We start from the raw sequence: 25,338 nt of genomic DNA, 5'->3' as shown, positions 1-25,338 counted from the left end.
GGAGTAAGTATAAATGGTGTAAGTATAAATGGAGTAAGTATAAATGGAAAGTATAAATGGGGTAAGTATAAATGGAGTAAGCATAAATGGGGTAAGTATAAATGGAGTAAGTATAAATGGGGTAAGTATAAATGGGGTAAGTATAAATGGGGTAAGTATAAATGGGGTAAGTATAAATGGGGTAAGTTTACCTGAAGACTGGTAGTAAATGTGAAAATGACTCTTTCAACAGACAATGTATATGGGCAAATGACAATAGGGACATAATAGGGAGAACACCAGCAGCAAATGATCACTACCTACCATCAAAGGTAAAATTATTACTTTTTAAAGCTAAGAAAGGGTGTGGCATTTTTTACAACCGGCTTCTTATGAACAAGGAGGATGCATGCCAAAACTGCTTTATAAAAGTAAATGGGAAAAAAAAGATAAAAAAAGAAACATTCTATGGAAACCATATAATTTTATATCAATTCTAGCATCGTATAGTGGTAAGCTTAGATGACTTTAATACCGTGTTCTAGAATGGAATCATCACAACAAAAACAAACTTATAGAATCACCTTTTTTACATTTTGTGATGTTGAAAAGGAATTGATCACCCATCTACTATATGAATGCAAATATGTCAAAAAGCTGTGACAAGATCTACAAATATGGATCGAAAATGAAAGACACCCATTTAAAATTTTAATGCAGAAATATCCGGCAGGGAGAGAAGAAATGATTTACTGATTTCATTCTCACATTGACTAAAGAATGCATATATCCTACATACGTAGCGAACTTATACCTTCTCTGCTGGTCTGAAACCAAAATTGAATTACTCTCACTGCAAATTCAACACTTCTGTTTCATTTTTGGTCATCTTGCCACAATCTGTTTACAAAGGTAATGAATGTAACTTGACATACCTTATGTGCTCCAAAATGGCGACCACTTAATTGTGTGTGAAATACTGTGCCCAGATCAAAAAGAAATAAAGTGACAAAAATAGTCTCCGAAATCTACCACATTAATGAATACCTAGGGAATAGATATAGTGCGAAAGAGATAAAACACGTTAAAAAGGAGAATCTTTGATTCGAACTGACTGCTTGTAGAGCTAAGGGACGTAACTCGAATTTTGTTTCTTAACAGGCATTGCGACAGTACCATACGTACCTGCATGTATAGTGCGTGTTTGTGTGTATTGAATACACGTAGTGAAAGGCTGGAAGTTTTGCGTGCAGATACAACATAAAACAGCTACAACAGAAGCCAAACTATTAGATAATACGCACACATGATGAAGACATACAGTTTGCATATTATTGCATGTGGTCATGCCATGTGCAGGTTATGGGCAGGTAACCCGATCCATACCTGTACGTTCTGCACCTAGTTGGGTAATCAAGGCTGTAAACAATGAACCAACATATTGGGCTTTGTTAATTATTAGTCTGCCAGAGTGAATTTAAAAGAACAATTACAGGAAAACTCGTAAATGATCACAGTCACGCACACTTCGAACAATACACTATTGTTTGTACATGTGTATCAGTTTCCTGTGGACATTCCTAACCTCAACTCAGTTGAGACTGACATCAATCAGTTCGTTAATAGACACTATCACGGTCCTAGTGAGACACACAAAATATATGCTGATAATATCTCACCCTGTCTACCTCTGCCATTATGCTTGATATCATGACTAATACACTTTGAAATAAACGATCTAGGCTTCCAGCGATTTTGTGAATACGTTTGTCCTGGCGGTATTCACGCCTTCTCTCACCGCTACCTTCTCCAGGCGACTGTGCACACCTGTTGACTAAGGGCGCAGAGTCGCGTTATGCTTCGCTAGCTTACATCACGACATGTGTCATCGAGTAGATAGACAGCGGACATGAAACTCATGGCTTGTTACTCATCAGCCAGATCTCAAGACATGGAAATGTGTGTGTAACTGCTGCTTGAGGTGTTGAGTGTCCGGCCATGTGACCATGGATTGGTCCATACGCTGGGTGTATGTGATCCTTGCGTTGACCTGCGTGGAGTACATCAAGACGGAAAGGGAAGGAGGTAGGACAATTACTGGGGTGTTTAAATATACATGGGAATGCTTTTGAATGTGCGCGGGACAGCAGAGGGAGGGTCGGGTGAAAGGACAGGGATGGGGTGATTGTGTTTGCGTGCGTAAGTGTGTATGTGTATGTGTGTGTGTGAGAGAGAGAGAGAGGAGGCAGAGATAAAGTGCGTGAATGCTTTTGTGAACAGTGTATGTGTGCGTAAGTCAGAGAAAAGAGGGAGGAGAGAGAGAAGTGTGTGTGTGTGTGTGTGTGTGTGTGTGTGTGTGTGTGTGTGTGTGCGTGCGTGTGTGAAGAACATCACTGAACACGATAAAGATATTATGATATCGATGCGACACACCTGTCCCGATATCCACACCGTGTTGGGATACATTGTCTTCAGTGATAATATTTCCTGATACTTTATGTCCGTTTACATTGTCAGGTCCTTAAAATAGTCAAACATGTATATTTGTGAATGTTCAACTGATGTGTATTATATAAATTTATATTTGTGTATACACCTGGCCCGACTGTATGTGCCTTTGTTCAAGTTGCATTACTTCCTGATATAAAAACGGATATAGCCATGCGGTGTCAGGGGCGGTAACCATCCGTGACACACGGTACATGTCTGACATACATTCCTACTGGGGCCACATGCTCCGTGTACTGCTTACCGACATCAATTAAACTGCAGCTGCTTCCATTGAATCCAGTCAGTATTAGATATCATCTGTTAAGGAATCGATGTAGTGTCTCTAGGTACTCCAGATATACATGACACCGGAATGCAGACACTGCCCGAGACTACCACGTTAGGTGGTCGTTAACTAGTAGTAACGCATAGGGGTAACGTAAATGCATGGACATGCATGGTATGTGTATGTAGATTGCAGATTATTGACATACATGAGGCAAACAGGCGGGGGATAAATGTATTGAAAGGAATGAGACCTACCGGAGTGATATGATGAATCTTGACAATTATATTTTCTGGCTGGGGTGGTTTGAAGTAGACGGGGTGGGGAATGGTGGGGGTGGAAACGTGCATGAAACATCCATGATATTTATACGCTTAGGGTGTGGTAAATGTGTTGACATGCATGACACTAACATCACTTGGAATACGGTAAATGTGTGTTTACATACACGAGACTTACATCTTGGTGAATATGGTAAATGTGCTTACACCTGGGTGAATATGGTAAATGCACTGAGATGAATGAGATTTACATCTGGGAAAATAGGGTAAATGACGCACGATGATTACCCTTTGGTCAACATGGTAAAAGTGCTAATATGAATGAAACTTAGACATGGGGGAATACGGTGAACATGTTGGTATAAACGAGACTTACATTTTGGTAAATCTGACATGCATAAAACGTACCTTGGGGGATATGATAAATCAACTGGTATGCATATGAGTTACAGCTGGATAAATGTGGTAAATGTAATGATATGCATTAGACTTACATCTGGGGGAACATGGTAAATATATTGATATAAATAAGACTTACATATGGGGGAATATGGATAATTGTATGACCCTTAACATGGGTATGCAGTGAAAGTATTACACCTCCACTCTGCATATGCAAAATGCATTCACGTTTTTGAAATATCTGATGTACACCAAATGTTATGAATATTCAAATGACTGGTTTAAGCCGTTTTAAGAGAAAGTGAAAAAATCCTTTTCAGACTGCAAGCCGGGGACATTTGGTTGGCAATGCAAGTTTTCCTGTGCCTGTCGCCATGGAGCCTGTGATGCATCCACAGGCTACTGTGGCTCCGGCTGCCGTGCAGGGCGATATGGAGCTGGTTGTCAGTTAGGTAACTGTTCATTATACAGAAACACTCTCAGATCGAAAGGTAACTGATGGCAACAAGGTGATATAATCACATGAAAGGCAATGCAAACACCAGCTTTTGTATTAAAATGCAAACGTTTTTAGTCATACACTTGTAGCTCCCTTATTTCATTGTTAATTCTCAGAAAACACACAACATTCGAGATAACGCCTTTTAACATTATATTAAGCATAAGTTTCAAATGACTTTGACGATGTGATGATAAGGGGTTAAAGTGGTTGTGGGTTCGATTCCTCGCACATAATCAAATAAAGGATTCCTCGCATATAATCAAATGAAGGATTCCTCGCATATAATCAAATGAAGGATTCCTCGCATATAATCAAATGAAGGATTCCTCGCATATAATCAAATGAAGGATTCCTCGCATATAATCAAATGAAGGATTCCTCGCATATAATCAAATAAAGGATTCCTCGCATATAATCAAATGAAGGATTCCTCGCATATAATCAAATGAAGGATTCCTCGCATAGAATCAAATGAAGGATCACAGGAAAATTCAAGCGTTCCGTTAGATATGTAGTATTACTAAAGGAACTCTTGAATTTTCTTGTGATCCTTTATATATTTCTCTCAGTATATATAATGGATATAATTAGTAAAGCTATTTCTGATATTGCTGAACGGTTGCTAAAACCGTCGTAAAACACACTCACTCACCCATTCCCTGGGTCGCCCAAATGGATCATATCTTGCAAATATCTTCGTAAAAATCATCCTGATTGTTAAGGCTGCATTTCTGGGAAGTACAAAATGTTGAATGTTTATGAAAGACATGCAAATTAGATTAACATTACTTAGTGGCCATACGTGGGATGCATTAAAAATACTAATTAGTTCCAGATAGCGCTGAATGAATCAGTTTGGTCCAAGATGAACCCAACAAAACCAGTTTACAGGACTTGCATGTCCTGCAAGACGTGCTGAGTCTTGAGCAAAAAGCAAAATAGTTGAAGCCGAATAACAACCCCAAACAGAATATTCTCTGTTCTCTCTGTATAACGCTACCCCATCGCCCCATCCATTCTCACGTTATGTAAAGCTCACTGTGTCGCCATGTTGTGGCTGGAATATCGCTACAAGCGGCGTAAAAGCACATTCACTCCTCAACCAATTACTATCCATAGTGATTACCATTAATCCACAGATTCTACATGTATATATGACCGGTATGGAGTTAACTACACCGGGGATGTCACCTCTGCAAGCAGAGGCAGAACATGTTTGCGATGGTCCGATCCCTATGTCCTACAGCAAGGCTACACTAGGGAGAAGTTCCCGGTTGGCGACGAGCCCCACAACTACTGCAGGAACCCAAGGGCGTTCAATGGAAACTATGCAGACCACCCCTGGTGCTACATAGCTGACGGTGCTGCCAGATCCTTTGCTGTTTGTGATCTCATCGTCGCATGTGGTAAGACATGATTGCCTGAGTGATTGTTAACATTTCTTTTTATGTTTCGGATGCATATATTTAAGTTAAGCTGTAAAGATCTCAGTGAGAATTGGTCTTCAACAATCCATGCTAGTCGTAAGGGATGACTGCTAGGATCGGATGGTCACGCTCGCTGACTTTGTTGACACCTAATCGTATCCCAATTGCGAAGATCAATGCTTTGACTGTCCGGTCCAGACTGGAGCATTTACAGACAGCCGTCACAAAGCTGGAATATGTCTGAGTGCGGCGTACAAACAAACAATCCATAAAGTAATAATTGACAAACTTTGTTTATCTTTCTAGAGTGTCCAGTGGGCATGTTCGGCCAGGCGTGTGAATTGTTCTGTCACTGTAATGATACCCAGAGCGGTTGTGACAAGGTCACGGGTCTATGTGCGTCAGGATGTGCCGCTGGCTGGACAGGGATGGACTGTCAAACGGGTCAGTCATTCTACAGTCAACTCATGCACTACACTGAACACAGTTCATAAACATTAAAGCTTAACCGGTAACACGTACTCGATTGACCTATACTAAACAACAAGAGAAACGTTACTCTGGCTTTTGTCAAGTATTTAAGAAAGCAGACATAAACATAAACACTTTCTTTTATGAGATTTCATTTCATTTTCAAGCTTGCGTTTCTCTTGCTGATCTGTATGTTTCCGTGTGTTGCAGCAACAGTGCAGATGGTCTGGGGTTTCGTCCTCCCTCTCTACTCACTCTAACTCACTCATAGCCCAAAGTTACCTTTTCACTGACGGCTGTTATGAAATAAGGGAAACAATAATTTAAGCTTTTCATAACAAACTATGTCTGAATTTTTAACATGTTGAGTTCATACGCTTTATACATGATTGAGCATACACAATTATGATATTGTTTACAATAGATTCGTATTCGTATTTTTTGGATCTCTCCGTCAGATAAAGATGGTTACTAGTATTCCCTGACCTTAATATTTCATATGATAGTAATTATGTTGTTTTCGTTTTTCATACAAAATTGCACCTTCATGACATCCACAATGAAAGAGCCTCAATGACCCATGTCCCGGTGTGTAAATAGTTTTACATAGTTTCACATGGTTTCACATTGGTATGTTTGTGTTTGAAGAATGCATGAGTGGAAAGTACGGCGCTGGCTGCAAAGAAACATGCGGACACTGCTATGGACGGTCGTGCGACCACGTGACAGGGGAATGTCCTGGCGGTTGTACGGAGGGCTACCAGGGACAGAAATGTCTAGAAAGTAAGTTATACCTTTCAGTAACGCATTCACCCTTTCTGTCGTAACTCTTTCACATGTATAAGTTGAGATAGAAATTAAGACAAACTATTCCGTGCGGACTAAAAACGGAATGATATTTTATTGTCTTTAATGCCGTGGGAATAATGTCCTTGAGGCTTTCATTTCGTGTTTGTGAAAATAGTGAATATACAGCGAACAGGGAGTAATAGGTGTTAACATGTATGTACAAGTACTCGCTATTTTCTTTCATTACAATTTATGGGGATGAAAAAGGCGAAGTACATACTCATTTAATAAAACTGCAACATCATATACTAGTTTCACATTTCCATTTTATGAGTGGTATTTATGACTAAATCAAGCAAAATTAAAATGTTTTTACATAAAGTTCAATGGACCTTCCTAGATGGATTTTCAAGAATGGATATAAATAGTGATATATAATAGATAAGACCTTTTAACACCTGTAGTTTCATTACTGGCTTGTCACAATGGACACCACAAAGAGATGTGACATCACAACTGTCACATGTCACACCCGAAATTCCAAGAAATATAGAACAAAAACACAATAACCAATATAATACTTCCGGAAGATGCCATATAACCCAAGACCCGTGAAGGTCCGGGTTAGAGTATTGACCTTTACTTCGTAAGATGCGACAAACCACAACGGGTGGTACGACTCGCTGACTTGGTTGACACATGTCATCGGTTCCCAGTTGCGCAAAACGATACTCTTGCTGTTAATCATTTGATTATCTGGTCCAGACTCGATCTTTTTACAGACCATCGCCATGTAGCTGGAATATTAGTGCGTGCGGTGTAAAACTAAACTCACTAATATAACCTAAAGAGCGAAGTAGTTGTGGAAGTTAAATGTATGAACCATGCACGGTTCGTGAAGACACCGGATGTTCACGTGAAGGGTTAACTGAACTGTCACGTGGGTAGCACCCTCCATTCACACAGGGTGCCTGATTTTGCACACCAGAACTTCTGCCATAGAACAGTGGCGTGTTACCAAACCTGACAATTAAGTGATCGACGGACCAGAAAAAAGTGTAACGAGAGGGCATTTAAGGATTTTATTGATTATAATCTTTATGTTTAAAGTTGAATTGATTTTGCTGCGTATAGCAAATGGAAATGAGTACATACAAGTGTATTCGTTTTGAACACAGAGAGGAATAGTTCAATTTTTCGATCAAGATATTATTTTTTATTTTTTTGTAGCACAGCATATATAAATGTTGCTGAGCAACCGGTTTCCCAATAATTCACTCAGAATAATCGCATTCAGCTTCGGCCGTGTAAATGGTGCTGGCTAACCAGTGAAGGTCTTGTTTAGAACTGGCCTAACGGGATTGGGTGGTCAACTTAGTGACACATGTCATCGAACCCAAATTGAGTAGATCGATGCTCATGCTGTTGAGCACTGAATTTTCTGGTACAGATTAGAATTTGTTACAAATCCCAAGATAGTCGAACTATTGTTGAGTACGGCGCTAAACAAAAAACATCAATATGGTATTCTGTTTCTTGTAGCGTGTACACGTGACACGTATGGACGTAACTGCAGACTGAAGTGTGGGAACTGTTCTCACCAGGAACCTTGTCATCAGAAGACTGGCAACTGCTTCCGGGGATGCGCAGAAGGTTACATGGGAGATAAATGTGTACAAAGTAAGTTGGGAGTTTTGTTTGACCTTTGACGTAAGAAAACAGGTTACTACTACGTGAAAGCATAATTGCCTGCAACAATTTCAAATCTGGTCTGACATTACCCTTCCTTGGAATGATTCCTTAGACCGTTGGAGTATAGATGTATGTTAAGGATGTTCAGTATGTATTCTCAGTGCCGTGACGTGTTCAGCTATCGTGTGATTTTACTGATGTGACTTGCAGAATATCCTGTCTTGGGACCCAGGTTCGATTCCCTTCTTGTGTGTGAAGCCCGCATCTTATGCCCCGTACCCTGGTATTGGTGGAATATGTGCTACAATTGTATTCTGTTACCCATGCATTGTGAACTCTACGCGCCTGGGATCTGGTGTGACTATAGGGGTCATTACAGTAAGCAGACGTATAACGTGATGTATCGTTCCATTGCAGCATGCCCTCCAGGGAGATACGGACGTGAGTGTGTGCATGTCTGTGACAGGTGCCCTTTATACACCTGGTGTCATCATGTGACTGGAGAATGCATAAGAACTTCTAAAGCGAAGGCAGTTGACGCATCAACAACATTGCTGATACCGCTCATAGTCGGGTCTGTCTTAATACTGATTGGTCTCCTGATCACAGTCTTCTGGTAAGTGAGAGGAAACAGTGCAATGGTATCAAAATTGAAGACATTGTCTCGATCGCTGACGTAAGTACTCCATATGAAGTGCAATTGTCTTTGTCTAAACCATGATATGGATGGAACATTGTATAAAACAAAAGCCTGTTGGCACATATAGATCCAAAGGGATTATGTTTTCATCTTTTGTGGCACTTTTGTCCAAAGTGTTGTCAGATGAGATTCCCTGTTCAAGAGCCATATTCACCGCGTCAATAAATGTTGTTCTCCCTTACGTAACATATTCTCCTACATGGACATCTCTCTGATGCGCAAAATGGCCACTGGTCCGTTAGCCTTTGGCTAGTAAAACCCTACCGACGAGTGAATGTCCATGGGTTGTTTTGGAGAGGTATCACTCCCTCCGACTTGTTAATACACTTTTGAATCATGCGAGATTATGGCTTGATAAAATTGTCCATCATATTAGTAGCTTAATGATGAAATCCGTGTCATACCCACAATATGATATTCTCATCTATCTTTGTAATGTTTTGTTTAGTTTCTACGTTCAAATTTCGATCTAATGTATTATTTTATAGGTTAGTACCTTTCGTGCATAGCTGTCCAGCAAATGTGCACACAGGACTCTGGTTTGTATCAATTAACCCACCCGATATTATACTGGGAACATCCGGGGCATCTAGCATGTGGGTAATTACGATTATGCCATCGTTGTAATGCCTCAAGGACCCCACCGATCTTAGATTCACTGTGCTTATGATTCTTCGTCTGTTACCACTACCTTATCCCATTTTGGGGATTCACTCCCAAGTGGTAGGCTTTTAAAACCAACCCAGGTTAGACCCAACCCATGCTTGTTGTACGATCCGACTAACGGAATGGGGAGATCGGCTCAATGATTTGATTGTATCATAACTGTTCATGCGATCAATCACTGTGTTATCTTCACAAGTTTCGATTATTTACAGACTGCATCCATATAGCTGGAATTTGCCGAGTGCAGCGTTAAATAAAAAACTAACAAACATACTTGACTCGTTTCCAAACAAACAGACACCAAAGGTACTGGCCATCAATGTTGTCGATCTCCAGTGATGTACTTTAGGTACTGACCATTATCAATACTGCCATGCTCGAATGGTGTACTTGAAGTATTGGCCATTATCAATACTGTCATGCACAGTGGTGTACTGGAGGTATTGGTCATGATCAATGCTGTCATGCTCCAGTGGTGTACCTTAGGTACTGGTAATTATCAATACTCGCATGCCTGTTAATCCACAACCTCTGTCCCCACAGCGTTATATGGATCCACCGCCGAGTGTGCACGACCAGACAGACGCTACAAGTACAGGAAGACAGTCCTGGGATGACCACGCCTGAGGAAGACGTCACGTTGCTGTCGATGTAAGTGACTTCGCCATCTACATGTTTATGTAAAATTACTTGTTTTCAAACAACATATTTTCAAAATCATACTATCCTGTGAAGGAAAAGAAAGTCATTGTTCTTTTGGGATTCTTTCCAGTCCTTCCAGTTTTATTAATTTTATACGTACATTTGACCGAAAGAACATCCAAGTAGGAAAATATCTCCGAATGTTTAATTCCATGTTTGATAGATTTGTAAGTGGGGTTGTGATAAGGAATATACATTTGGATAATGGATAATTCATTATACCATGTGTGAACATGATAGTAAGATGTTTTCATCTGTTCGTCTGTTTTCGTTTACCTCTTGTGTTTATCAAAAGCCACGAAACACATAAATTATTATGTAATTATTATTATTCTTTATGTTATGTACTAATTTCTCAAATTTTCATATACTTTATGTCATACATGTTCATAAAAACATACATGCATTTATGAAGGTCATACATCATACAATGATCATACAAAAGCTTGTAAAGTATTCTATGTATTCTCATTACATGTATTCTGATGTCTTCAACTATTATTGCTTCTACATTTTATATTTGTGCATCAGTGTGACAAGCGTGAAAGGATTACCAAAAAAGCATAGAATTTAGGCTAACTAATTGAAAATGATATGCATCTACAATCTTGATAGTATTTTGATATTTTCTGAGATACATTTAAATTAAATATGCTAATATTGTCTTACATCAGTCTTCTCCGTCGGTATCGAGGTCCTAGGTATAACATTGGAAAACAGGTTTCAGTCCAGTCTGTTTTGAATGAATAGCTAGTTGTCTTTATAACAGGTCCGTTGACAAGAGAGAGGACCCCGAGGGTCAGGCTGATGTACAGCACTTGACAGATGATGTGAATCACAACGAGAGATGCGCCTGATAGGATCACATGGACCTGGGTCCGCCAAATAGACATTTTCTTATACAAATTGTGTGAACCACTGTTCCTTTTGCTGCACCTGGATACCCTTTAGCGAACACCGTGTTTCGTCAGTTTCAGTGATACTTGAAATACTTTTCACACCTTGTTTTAGTCTTTCCAGCACAATAATATGTTTCGTCGAATAACAGATTATTTCATTATAATAATGTTCTGAGATTGTGTTTAACATAATCACATCCTGCTGTAAGAAAAAAAAGTAATGGCATATCGAGGTATAATTACAACTGGGAACCTAATGGTTTCTGAAATTCGGTTTATTGTTTCGACGTATCAGGAGGTAATGTTTCATTAGTCGTTCGAATGGTGATACCAAGCGAGGTGTAATTGAGGAAAGATCCTTATGATTTCTGAAATTCGGTTCATTGTTTCGACGTATGAGGAGGTATTGGTTCATTAGTCGTTCGAATGGTAATACCAAAGCGAGGTGTAACTGGGGAAAGATGCTAATGGTCTCTGAAATTCGGTTCATTGTTTTGACGTATCAGGAGGTATTGGTTTATTAGTCGTTCGAATGGTGATACCAAGCGAGGTGTAATTGATGAATGATCCTAACAGTGTAAGAAAATCAGTTAATTGTTTCGGCGTATCAGGAGGTATTGGTTCATTAGTCCGTCGAATGGGGATACAGGGCCATGTGTAATTGGGGAAGGATCCTAATGGTTTCAGACAATTAGTTAATTGTTTCGACATATCAGGAGGTATTGGTTCATTAGTCCGGCGAGTTCTGATACCCGCTGTCTCAATGCCAAGGGTTCTATGTGGCACCTAGACACAGTGACATGTTTGATGCCGTTCACCTCCAAACCTTGTTTGTGTATACGTGACAATGGCTATACTTCATCCCAAAGTGGTTCTTAACCATTGATGCCTGTCAAAGGCTCCTTGTATATATTTCATATCACACTTTACCTTGACTTTTAACCCGAGTCCTTTCCTATTGCACAATCTTATACAAAATGAAGAAACACGTTTTATTTACGGATTTTTCATTTAAAAATCTTGATTGGATTATGGTAAAACATAAAAGATACAAGACACATTGTTCTTTCTCACATTGTCGGAATATCCTGCAGCGTTTGCGATTATTATGAAATGTTTGTTAGATTACTGTTTAATCCTTTCGTATTCGCCGGAATAATCTTAGTTTACATCTTTATTATGTCACTCATTTCTCATTTTTTCCCGGTCGGCGAAAATCCTTAAAGCCAAACATGTCTGGTTTTATGTAACTCACGGTTTCTGAGCGGGGTTCACGGCTGACTTTGTGCGCTGGCTTTTAGGTGCCTGATTCTGAGGGTCTGGGATCGAATCCCTGATGGGACTCATCCCTACAAAAGCAGTAGAATCTGTACTTTATGTAATCCCAAAACACAACATATGTTACCTAAGTGTCTGGCCTGACTTGAAATGTGATCTGTATCCTTTTCTTTTTGGGGAACGTCCTACCAACCTTTTCAATCGCCCGGGTGTATGTATGTACATGAGGGTGCAGCCAGTGCAGTAGAACACTCGGATCCATTTGCTAGGCAGCCGGTGTCATCCGTGTAGTGGACTGTTTGTAATACCAGGGCCTATATGCCGAAGTTCTCTAATCGCTAAGTTAGTCGGAGGTTCGATACATTAAAAATTACTAATGACTATCTTAGGGCTAAGAGAGCTTCGAAAAAGGCCCAGAATGTTTTCTTATCTCAAGGGAATCTGACGTACGAGTTCACTACTGCAACAGTGTTATTGTGTAGGTTATGTTCAGCATGCTTACGATTGTGTGATTGTGTCATTCCCGACGTTGCACACAGTGATATCGTAATGGAATTGGGATCAGCCCAGACATTACGTAACTAGTTATATTGAAGTAGTCTGTTAAGGAATACCGCATCAAAACCAAATAACATCCAGATTTCATTATCAATGTCTGGACCTTCATTTGAAATGGGTCCAGCGATCCGATCCACAAAGCGTTCGTACAGTTACGATCTAGTAACTCTGTACCTGGGCGTACGAATGTCGTAGCACTGCAAACGTTTGTGGCTAGATTTCCAGGCTGTGGGTCCTACAATATGCACGACACTTTATTGAAATGATTAATAATTATTTAATTACTTGTACTGGCAATTTTGAAAATTCGTAGTCAGTCATACATTACGAGCGGATACATTAACTGTTGAGTGTATCTATCAGGCCATTCTCACACTTTTGTAGTCGCACCTCATTGTAAGGAATGCCTTCCTCCTCATTGTTGGGTGTATTTGGTTATATTATCAGACATGTTATTGCTCGCCATGCCAATCTGCATTTACAAACATGTTACCTTGTGTATACCGGAGTGCCAAAAGCAGTATACACGCCGCACTGTCTGAACAACACATTCCTGAATGTTATGTGTCTAAACAATATAGCCCTCAGAGCTGAATAAATACTTTTAAAGAACGTATACTGTGATTTGTGATCGTTAACTCCCAGCATCCGGAGTCTTTCAGCAGAGCTATCCAGCATATTTTACCGTCTGAGCACTCGATTTACTACAACAACAACTACAACTACAACTACTACTACAACTGCTGCTGCTGCTGCTGATGATGATGATGATGATGCTACTACTACTACTACCACTCGGTTGTTGACGTCACAGTCAGTGTCGGTAGCCTGTAAGTAGTAAAGTGTGGGCCAGTGATTAATATTGTAATCAACTATTCACGACGGGATGTCAGCTGAATGTAGAAGGAAAGCCTCGGTTGACGTAGATTTCAGACTTTTGTCATTTTGGTCAGGTTGGTTGCATCATCATTTCTCGAAAGCCCACCTACGGTGGTACATGAGACAAATAAATACAATAGATAACAAGATAGAAAGGACGTACAACGAATCATTGAAGTAATATATAGTACACATACAAACATATCTTATAACCAAGTAAAAAAGCATAAATGTTAGAAATTAGTTTTTTGTTTCGTTTTGAGCTTTTTGAAAACTGCGAAACACAGAGACATCGGTAAAAACTGGGATTCTAATCCTCAGAGTTTTACTCAGTCCAGCGTATGGAAATAGTTCACTACCTAGCTGTATCACATGGAAGATGTATATCTCAGTATCCTGGATGTCTAGCCAGCGGATGGGGCACAATGAAGTGTCCGGCCTTGTCCAGATATATGGATCTGTGAAGCAGTCGGGGGGTCATCTCAAACTTTTTATGTTTCTTTAAAAAATCTTTAATCCTCGTAATGATACGAGGGCTTGAACCTGCTTCAAATTCATCAGTTGGGTTTTTTTTTATTTCGAAGGACTAACACTTTTTTTATGCTATTCAAATTTAATTTGGTCACTCATTTGTGATATGTATTATAATCTAAGTTACTTTGGTGAGACTATTTGCGCTTTTGAGACTGTGTTATTACCTCTTGACGAGACTGATGATTAGAAGTCGTCAACTTCCTTGTTTCATACCAGTGAATGTCTGCAGCATCCCGTTCTGTCTAATATAGAACTAATAAACATCCAACAGCGCACTCCGTCACAACTAAAGCTTGAAGGTTGCGGTCATGTTTTCATTACAAAGAGCACGTGGACTGAACTGTGTTCATCCAGACTCGCGTTTTGTCCATCTATCGTGCAGTTTGTACTGAGTGAGGTTAGTTTTATACCGCTTTTAGCAATAGTCCAACAATACCATAACGGGGGACCCTAGAAATGAGCTTTACACATTGTACCCATGTGGGGAATCGAACCAGGACGTTCAGTGTGACAAGCGAGTGCCTAAACCACTAGACTACTCCACCGCCCCATACAATTTGCAATGCCTCAAACTTCTCCTTGCCTTAATCCTCTACATCCAGTCCGAACCCTAAATCCAATCCCCATTACATACATTTAACACTACTCTAATGATAAAATCAATTTCCTTGTATGAAAGTCGTTTTCGTGGTACGGTGAAATATCACATGCTATCACTCTATTGTCAATGAATCAGGAAAATACAAGATTCTGGTTTGTCGTTCAGAAAAAAGTAGACGGCGTCACTTCTGGACTGACGCTTATCTGACTTTACGGACCGTGAGATATCACGTGATATCACTATATTTTCAAATCATACGAAGGCTGAACAATAGCAAGTGTGTCAGATTCTTTGACGCATACAGCACTTGGGCATTCCAACAAGGACATTAGATTCAACATCCGCACTTGCGTCGTTTAGTTTCGCCAACAAGACGCATACCTATTGATACAATAGGCATCTTCCTCATGCGCAGGCTCACAACAGCAACCGAAAGGCTATACATAACCTGATTACACGTGATCATAACAGGGAAATGATTCCTTCTCTTCAACACGTAGAGTCACACGAAGAGGAGACGGAATGAAATCCGTACCATTATTGGTGTTGAGTCTGTGCTTTATACCCTTCACTGATGCAAAACGAGGTAAGCTCAGCCGACAGATTATCATTGCTAAGTAGTTATTTAGATTATTTAGATGACGTGCTGTGCTGTGCTGTTTGTAACAATATAACTTTGATTAAATATCGGGACGCATAGCTATTGTATTTGGGCAAAGAACGGGTTACAAGACCCATAACGGTAGTGACGCAATGTTGTTAGTTTGAATTGTCCACGGCTGTTTACAAAGTTTTTCGTTATGCGTGATAGACATTCCAGAAGTCGCGTAGATGAAGAATGACTATTGTATGGATAGTACTTCTTTATTCTGTATAGGCGACGACATTACAATCTATGTCGACCCGTGAAGGTCCCGGGGTAGAATAGGCCTTCAGCAACCCATGCTTGCCATAAAAGGCGACTCAGCTTGTCGTAAGAGGCGACTAACGGGATCGGGTAGTCAGGCTCAATGACTTGGTTGACACATGTCATCGGTTCCCAATTGCGCAGATCGATGCTCATGTTGTTGATCACTGGATTGTCTGGTCCAGATTCGATTATTTACAAACCGCCGCCATATAGCTGTAATATTGCTGAGTGCGGCGTAAAACTAAACTCACTCACTCACTCACTAGAATCTATGTCGAAACGTCGCTTGTACAGAATATAGAAGTAATATCCATAAATCAGTCCTGATGCTTCACATTCCTGAAACAGTGCCATGGCAACCAACAACAACTTTGCATTTGGAAAGAAATCTTGTCATTTCACCATGCTATATTCATACATCACCTTTTTCTAAGGACATTCTCTTCCGCACCGAGTGACCTCTGTTGTCTAGATTAACATTTTGCCTACAATTAGCAAATCGTACACGGAACCGTTGCTAAATCATTTTCATGAAATATAGTCAAAAGGAGTCCCGTGACTTGCTTCAATTTCAGCGACTAAACAAATAAACAAAACGGCGGTGCTGTGAAATTGCGGTAGTATAAACTTTCTGCACAATCTAGACGTACATAGGCTGTATTGAGTACATGATATATTTAACAAACAAGTCTGAGAACGGAATGAAGTGTCTTCAATAATGCGTCATCTTGACCTGGCCACACATTCTACCCACGATATTCATATAGTAACTCTTTATTGCTACCCACGATATTCATAAAGTAACTCTTTATTGGCACTACAGGAAGTTTATGAATCGTTTCTAGCCCCGACGGGTTGAACCTCATGACATCCTAAACATTGACTAGAAAACAATAGTTTGGGGGAAATATTTTGATACTTGGATGTCTCTTGACATCCGACCACTGTTTCACAGTATTGTCATTACTAGGAATAGGCCTCTCCCACAGTTATACCTGACTGGGATTCCAAGGTAATGGGGCTGTGAGGTAGTCCAATGGTTAAAGCGTCACACCGAGGACCCGGGTTCGATTCCCTACATAGGAGCAGTGATATTGCTGTAGTATTGCTAAAAGCTACTTAAAGTATTGCTAAAAGCAACGTAAAACGATACTCATTCACTCACTCACTCCAAGGTAAACTATGGTCCTATGTAGCCTCGGTCTGCCAAGAATGGCGTCTAAATTTGATCGCGGTGTCGGAATCAGTGACTTGGTTGAGTGTGCACCATCTTACTCCAACGTCACTTAACCAATCACTGGCTTGTCTGGTCCAGATTATCCTAAGAATGCCTCGATAGACACATGAAAGTACAATATTCACCGTCTCACACTCTAAAGAATGTAATGTTCTGTTAGGCTGTCCTCGTGGTAGTTTTGGATGGAAGTGTAAGTTTCGCTGCCACTGCCTTCACGGGTCATGTGACGAAAAGAATGGACGGTGCGATTCGGGATGTCAAGAGGGGAAATATGGATTTGGTTGTCAACTCGGTAAGACAGTTAACAAGTTAACAATGTCCTACATTTGACCAATGTAACACTAGAATTAACAGATTAATAATAGTGGAATTAATTTATCTAATCATTATTGGCACACAAATCTGAATTAGGGGTTATGTATGTATGTATGTATGTATGTATGTATGTATGTATGTATGTATGTATGTATGTATGTATGTATGTATGTATGTATGTATGTATGTATGTATGTATGTATGTATGTATGTATGTATGTATGTATGTATGTATGTCCCAAAGGCATGCTCCCTTATAAATGTCAAACTACAATGCACGGAAGTTCTGTTGTTGTCGATTCAACTGATACAACATGTATGTATATAGAGTTCACGTGTACTTGTGTGTGTGTGTGAGAGAGAGAGAGAGAGAGAGAGAGGGAGAGAGAGAGTACGTGTACATGTATGAATGTGTGTAGGTGTCTTGTGTGGGGCAGTGTGTGTATGTGTGTAAGAATGCTTTATATGGCTTGTGCTTTCATATCGACATGAGCTACACATGCTATGCCCTGCTCTTTGTCAGTGCATGTGTCATGGCGGGCTGTCTAAACCTGCTTCCCTTTCAGATAACCATTGCATGTATGACATGTATGGCGTCACCTACACCGGCACCATCAGTCTGACACCGGGTGGTCGTAGGTGTCGTAAATGGTCGGAACCCTTTGTCCGAGAACTAGGGTATACAAACCAAAGTTTCCCTCACGAAGACAACCCGAAACACTACTGTAGAAATCCTCGGTATGGAAACAACACGTACGCTACAAAACCCTGGTGTTTCACCTCTTTGCATAACGGGAAGAATTACGCTATGTGCGCCGATCTTAAACTATGCAGTAAGTGGACCAACAGCTGCAGGTATATAACGATGAGTTGATATAGTTCATACCCTTCCAACAAACGATAAATAATGACGACGTCCAAAGGAAAGGCCATCATGTCTCCTTATCTATGAAAGGTCACGTAATGTCAGTGTACAATGTGACAGATCACATTTAGAACCTCTATATCTACGCGTCAATTTTCAGCTTTTATGGAGTGAAATGTTGTTCACATGGTACATATACGCAATCTGTCTGCTTTGACTTCCGACATGCTTTCTATTTGCTTTAACGGCGTGGAGTACTTTCTTTTTGACGTCAGTTTACTTACTAAATTGTTACCCATATCCAAAATGTTGCATTCAGCTTGGTTATCCTTCATGAATATTTACCCAATACATAAACGTCAGACACGAATGTATGTATACTTTGTTTAAGTGGAATAACGTTTTGTTCACCAGTTTAATGAACAGTGACACATGATAAAAACCCAAACTGTTTGCAGACTGTCCCGATGGATTGTTCGGAGACGGTTGTGGGAAATTTTGTCATTGTGGTGACGTGCATGAAGCCTGTGCTGACAGATTGGGCCACTGCAAGACTGGGTGCTCCGCTGGCTGGACTGGCTTTAACTGTCAGAAGAGTGCGTTTTAACATGAATGTGCATGCATGCTGCTTAAGCAAGTATTTAAATATTTATGAATGTGGAAAAAGATTGTCACTAGTGAAGGAATTTAAATTACACGAGGAATTATAAATGTTATTAAAAATAATGATCAAATTATAAGAAAAGCGATCATTTGCACATAGGACATGTGTCAGGACTTAACACCATGTTTTGTAGAATGTGAGGTGGGTACCTACGGCCGCGGGTGTGCCCAAGAGTGTGGTCACTGTCTCCAGGAGACGTGTGACCCTGAGAGTGGGGCGTGTCAGGGGGGCTGCAAGGAGGGCTACTGGGGCCCGGACTGTACACGTGGTGTGTTCCTGTGTAGATAAGTACAGTTCACGAGTAACCCATTGTGTATGACTTGCAGGTATGGCATGGTATATGTTGGTTTTACAGGAATGAGCGAGTGGACAGAGGTTTCCGCCATTTCTAGCAATATTCTTGGAATAACACGGAGGGTGACATCAGAAATTGGCTTCACACATTGTACCCATGGGGGATTCGAACCCGGATCTTTGGCTTGACGAGATAACGTTTTATCCACAAGGCTACCCCACCGTCCCTTATGACAGACGAGACAGAGTGTGTAACCCAGTGGCCAATAATAACACAAAAGTCAATTTTAATGTCGCAATATATTTTCTTCTTTGTTTCGAAATGAATGATGGTCGGTCCTTTCAAAGAGAAGCATTGGTGTCGCATCTGTATGCGGCTTATCAGTATGTGGCGGTTATATACTGAAGGGAAACATGAAGGGATAATGCTATAAATGTTTACTGCGGTGTTACGGACTATTTATAAATCAAAGAAATAGTGAAAGATTATTTGCTAATATGAGAAGAATAGTCTGAAAAATCGAACACGGGACTTCGGCTTGGCGGGAGATCAACTTAGACACACCTCTGCCCCAATCTGTCTGAGCCACGCCGGAAACAAATCGATTCGAAGAGTCAAAACGTCTCTTTTACAGATGGTCTTAAATGAATTTTTCATTCATTTAACAAACTTAATACATGATCCTAAAACCTCCCCGACTTCGTGCCTTCAGAATGTCCCCAATTGCAAGGTGCTACCCGGGGTGAATGTGCGGAGCCCTGTGAACGCTGCCCAGACGGCGATGATTACTGTCTCTCTAAGACCGGCACCTGTGTCGAGGGATGTTCTCGGGCACACAGTTGCTGTTTTCATAGTGAGTGTGACGTGGGTTGTGACCTTAAAGCTAGTATGGGCATAAGTAAGGTAACACCAAACGTCTAAGTTACAATCTTTATTCTTAATATTTCTCTCTCAACACTAGCAATAGCATATTCGTCCAACTTTCACTTCATCTTTACGATGAAGACTGTGTCCTACATACACTTATATCGTCCATGGAAGTGTAACATTTTGCATGTTTCAGACTGCAGTAATTGTCACAATGGAACGTGCGGCAAGTGCTCTCATGTCTGTAACCATGACGACAAGAATCACCTGAGTGGCCTAAGTATGACACGTGTGACGGATGTATGACATGTGTGACCGACCTGTGACAGGCGTGACCAATGTATGGCACGTGTAATCGATCTATGGCATGAGTGAACGATGTATGACATGTGTCACCGATGTATGACATGTGTGACAGTTGTGATTGACCTATGACATTCATATCCAAGCATAAGTGTGACAAATGTATGACCGATGTATTTACAAGTGTGATTAGTGTATGACCCTTGTGAAACGCGTGTGACACATGCGAGCAAGATGTGACACGTATGACCAATGTATGACACATGAGACAAAAGGGTATGACACATGTGACTGGTGTATGACATAGGTGACTGTGGTATGACACGTGTGACCAATGTATCACGCGTCGACCAGTGTATGACAGGTATGACATGCGTGGCAGAACTACGACATGTTACTGGTATCCGACCGACGTAAGACATTTGTGAACGTAGCTCACCATACCACTTGTACTTCTTCTACCATGACTACTAACACGGGTGGTGGTGCGGCAACTGCGACCGCATCCACTACTACTACTGACATGTGAAGGTCCCGGGGTAGGATAGGCTTTCAGCAACCCATGTTTGCCATAAAAGGCGAATAAGCTTGTCGTAAGAGGCGACTAACGGGATCGGGTGGCCAGGCTCGCTGACTTGGTTGACATGTCATCGGTTCCCATGTCATCGGTTCCCAGTTGCACAGATGGATGCTCATGTTGTTGGTCACTGGATTGTCTGGTCCAGACTCAATTATTTACCGCCGCTATACAGCGGGAATACTGCTGAGTGCGGCGTAAAACTAAACTCACTAACTCACTACTACTACTATTATTATCATTATTACTACTACTACTACTACAACTACTATCACGAAGGCTTATTATGACATTTACAGGTGTAAACCAGAAGTTGTCAGTAGGATTGTCTGCTGGACTGTCAACCGCTGCAGTCGTGGTTGGGATAGTTGCTGGAATTAGGTAATGTTACTCTGGTGAAATCCAATACATCCTTTTCACGACATGGAACTAATGGGTTATATCCCATTAGTGGGCTGCATATTCGCTTCACGAAACATTAATGTTTCTGTTGAATGACAAAAATACTCTTGATGATCTCCCCAAAGAGATTCCAATGGGCCGATGGAAATTATATGAAGCGATCACAAAAATTCAGTGATGGCACTAGGTTTTCGAGAAAATCTCTATCCTTCTCTGTTCGTTTGTAAACGCTGATTTTAGCATTACTGCATCTAGAATCGCATATGTATGTTTGTCTGAGCATGCGAATGACACCACTTGTGTCACTGACAGTTCCCATTATGTGTGAATGATTCGTCGTTGTTTCACAGATACAAGGCCTGGAAACGACACGCTGCCAGAAAATCCCAGCACGAATGTATTGAGATGGTACCTCAAGGACATCACAATGCTACTTCAGGTTCCACTTTGTACGTACATAAGGTTGTTTCTCTGATAGCTGTTTCACAACTAGTCACATGATAGTGATGGAAATTACGAAGTGACAGTTGCCTGTTGGAAGGGAGCCCAAAGTTAAGTCCGGTGTAAGGAGTTGTACTGCTTTGTACAGCTTTGTACAGCTTTTTCGTGTACACATTTCCTGAATTCCATCTGGAGGCGACGGACTTACTAGAACCTTACACAGAAAGTTGGTGATTCGAACGGACAACTCAGACCAGTGTTGACATGTTACGCATACACGAAGCAGTCAGATAACTATGTTTGTTTATTGATAAGCAACAAGAAAACAATGCAGCCAGTGACTGATTCCACAGTTGTCTGTGGGGCATGATTTGAGTGGGATCAGCTAAGGTACAATGTAGACAGCGAGTAACAATCAGCATGTTCTTGAGGTACAGGTGGGTCTGTCATGTAAGGCACAACAACACGATGTGGCGTGTATAGTGCGGCGTGGAGTGCCAAAAACCAATGATCGAGCTTTTCAATGATTTAAGAAGGTGCTAAACTTTCGAAGGCATCGCTTAGGACTTTTTGCCCACGCCATGATGTCACGTCATGAAATATTGTTAAAACAGGGGGCGTTGGGGTGAGGCGTTTAGGCGTTCGCCCGTCCACTTGAAGACCCTGTTTCGATTCCACAAGGGATACAATGTGTGATGTCCATTCTTGTGTCCCCAGTCGTGATATTGCTGGAATATTGTAAAACCATGTTAAAACATCATTAATCTATCTAAGGTCAAAGATTCAATGTTGCAGGTCATCGCGTGGAAAAAAATTAAAGCAGAAGTCTGCTACAAGTCTTCAAAGAAGCAACCTGTCGATGAATCCGAGTGGAAAACGAGAAACCAAATTTGGTCCGGGTCTTTTCGCCCATACCAGCTACCAACCCGATCTCTTCAGGGGCTCCCAGGGTTTGCCACGACAGGACAGTTACATTGATAGTATTAATATATTCGGGACAGAGGAGGTAGAAAACAGTCCTGTCACCCCAAGACGACACTATTTTGGCCAAAGTAGTCGTAAGCAAGGTAGTTCGAAGAAGGTGGAGCGAGGCATCAGCGTATCAACAGCACCGCTAGATAGCGGTTTTATTGAAGAATTAACATAGTACGTCACGTAAGCTAGAAAATGCTGCCAAGTTGGTTAGCATTCTTTACGGGTGATTAATAAAAACAACAGTTAATAGAACAGTCACATCACGTGGAATCTGATGTCAAATGACGGGATGATAAATGAAAACTGAAAATTAAGAAAGCATGGATGAATTTTATCCAACTTTCCAACATGGCAGAGTCGATTTCCATGGAACAACTTCGTTACAATTAGGGACAAGACCTGAGGCCTGACCTGACCTGGTGGTCAGACTCTGGATTTAGTTGACTGGGTGTCACTATAGTTTTGACCCTCAACTAAACAATTCACTCACAAAGGGATGACAATAGGTCATGTGGTGTGTGGTCGAAGCAAATCCTCTGATTGGTCGACGCTTGTTAACGAGACATTTAGAGACGATGTTTTTTTAGAAGCCTTTGAACATTTGCAAGCCAAGGAGGCGAAAAATGAAGAAGAAAACAAAACAAAAAGACTACAAAATTATAGAGAATGACCAAACTTACTATCGTCAGACCTCAGCCCCGTTTTGTGCGGATCTGTGGTCATCCATTTGTGTCTAGCTCGTTCAGTCGGGGGTCCTGTGGGCTATGTGTGGTCAAACATCGAGGCACCTGCTCTTTATACTTTTATGTCAGTTATGAGATGATTGATCTATTTCCAACATGTAACTTTGAATAAAATCTGGAATGAGACTTTGAGTCTCTTTACTCTTCTGAACTATAAACGGACCAATTCTAAGCTGTTCTGCTCCAGGGTATGGAGGAGCAATCTACTTACCCCGCGTGTCCCTGGTGGCCTGGTCAAATTAAGATCCAGGGCCTAGATTTTGGAACCTCTCTTAGTGCTAAGAAGGTCGTACGTTAATGTTAATGCATGGTACTTACAACTATCTTCGCGCTAAGAGAGCTTCGAAAATCTAGACCCTGATCCAAAGAATACGTTGTGCATTGCGTTTCCATAGTCATATATCGTTTAATTGCAACGGTATGGACTTCAAAACATTATGCTACTTTCGCCGTCAATTATATCAAGAATAAGGTAGTCATTATGCCAGACTTTGCCGATGACCATCATATATCGTACATACAGATAGAGATGATAACGTTGGGCCGTCTCAACTTGTATACCGAGATAACGGAGGTCGAATTAACGAGGGTACAGCGAATACAGATATAATACGTACATTAATGCGCGCGCACACACACACACACTTACCTAACTATCTACCTATATACATAACTATCTAGCTATATACTTAACTATCTTCCTATATACCAACCTACCTGGGTACATACCTACCTACCTACGTACCTACCTACCTACTTACCTACCTGCGTTCCTACCTACCTACCTACCTACCTAAATACATTCATACATACATACATACATACATACATACATACATACATACATACATACATACACACACACACACACACACACACATACATACATACATACATACATACATACATACATACATACATACAGACAGACACACACACAGACACACACACATACATACATACATACATACATACACACATACACACATACAGACACACACACATACATACATTCATACATACATACATACATACATACACACACACACACACACACACATACATACATACATACATACATACATACATACATACATACAGACACACACAGACACACACACATACATACATACATACATACATACATGCATACATACACACATACACACATACAGACACACACACATACATACATTCATACATACATACATACATACATACACACACACACATACATACATACATACATACATACATACATACATACATACATACAGACACACACACATACACACACACATACATACATACATACATACATACATACATACATACATACATACATACATACATACATACATACATACATACATACATACATACATACATACATACATACATACATACATACATACTATAGACTGACAAGCAAAAAAGCCAAAGGAAGTACACAGGCTGACAGCAATACACGCGTTTGATCAGTAAAATGACATAAACAGCGAAGTAGTTATGACATATGCAAACGGTTCCTACGGCGCTGGAAGTTCAAGGCTATCAATGCATCCTACGGCGCTGGAAGTTCAAGGCTATCAATGCATCCTACGGCGC

General features: G+C 40.7%; 2 protein-coding genes across 4 annotated transcripts; both read left to right on the top strand.

The window, feature by feature from the left end:
- Positions 1–1,792: 1,792 nt before the first annotated feature.
- LOC137291489 (multiple epidermal growth factor-like domains protein 6) lies at positions 1,793–13,738 on the top strand. Its single transcript, XM_067822848.1, has 9 exons — positions 1,793–2,064; positions 3,759–3,890; positions 5,080–5,346; positions 5,674–5,811; positions 6,487–6,621; positions 8,170–8,307; positions 8,737–8,935; positions 10,229–10,336; positions 11,157–13,738. Exons 1-9 carry the CDS (start codon positions 1,986–1,988, stop codon positions 11,242–11,244), a joined length of 1,284 nt encoding a protein of 427 aa, XP_067678949.1. The 5' UTR covers positions 1,793–1,985; the 3' UTR covers positions 11,245–13,738.
- A 1,819-nt stretch (positions 13,739–15,557) lies between these two features.
- Positions 15,558–23,850, top strand: LOC137291593 (cell death abnormality protein 1-like). 3 transcript variants are annotated; one of them, XM_067822974.1, is made up of 10 exons: positions 15,558–15,722; positions 17,444–17,575; positions 18,165–18,431; positions 18,922–19,059; positions 19,261–19,395; positions 20,135–20,275; positions 20,486–20,569; positions 21,469–21,550; positions 21,922–22,020; positions 22,808–23,850. In XM_067822974.1, exons 1-10 carry the CDS (start codon positions 15,659–15,661, stop codon positions 23,157–23,159), a joined length of 1,494 nt encoding a protein of 497 aa, XP_067679075.1. In that variant the 5' UTR covers positions 15,558–15,658; the 3' UTR covers positions 23,160–23,850. The 3 variants fall into 3 exon arrangements, with proteins under 3 accessions (XP_067679075.1, XP_067679076.1, XP_067679077.1); XM_067822975.1 differs by lacking the exon at positions 19,261–19,395 and having other exon boundaries at positions 15,612–15,722; XM_067822976.1 differs by lacking the exons at positions 15,558–15,722; positions 17,444–17,575; positions 19,261–19,395 and having other exon boundaries at positions 17,947–18,431.
- The last annotated feature ends 1,488 nt before the right edge of the window (positions 23,851–25,338 follow it).

The sequence above is a fragment of the Haliotis asinina genome, chromosome 7, assembly GCF_037392515.1.
Source record: "Haliotis asinina isolate JCU_RB_2024 chromosome 7, JCU_Hal_asi_v2, whole genome shotgun sequence".
In the NCBI taxonomy this organism is placed as follows: Eukaryota; Metazoa; Mollusca; class Gastropoda; order Lepetellida; family Haliotidae; genus Haliotis; species Haliotis asinina.
Note: the sequence above shows the minus strand (reverse complement) of the source record. Positions and strands in the feature narration are given on the sequence as shown.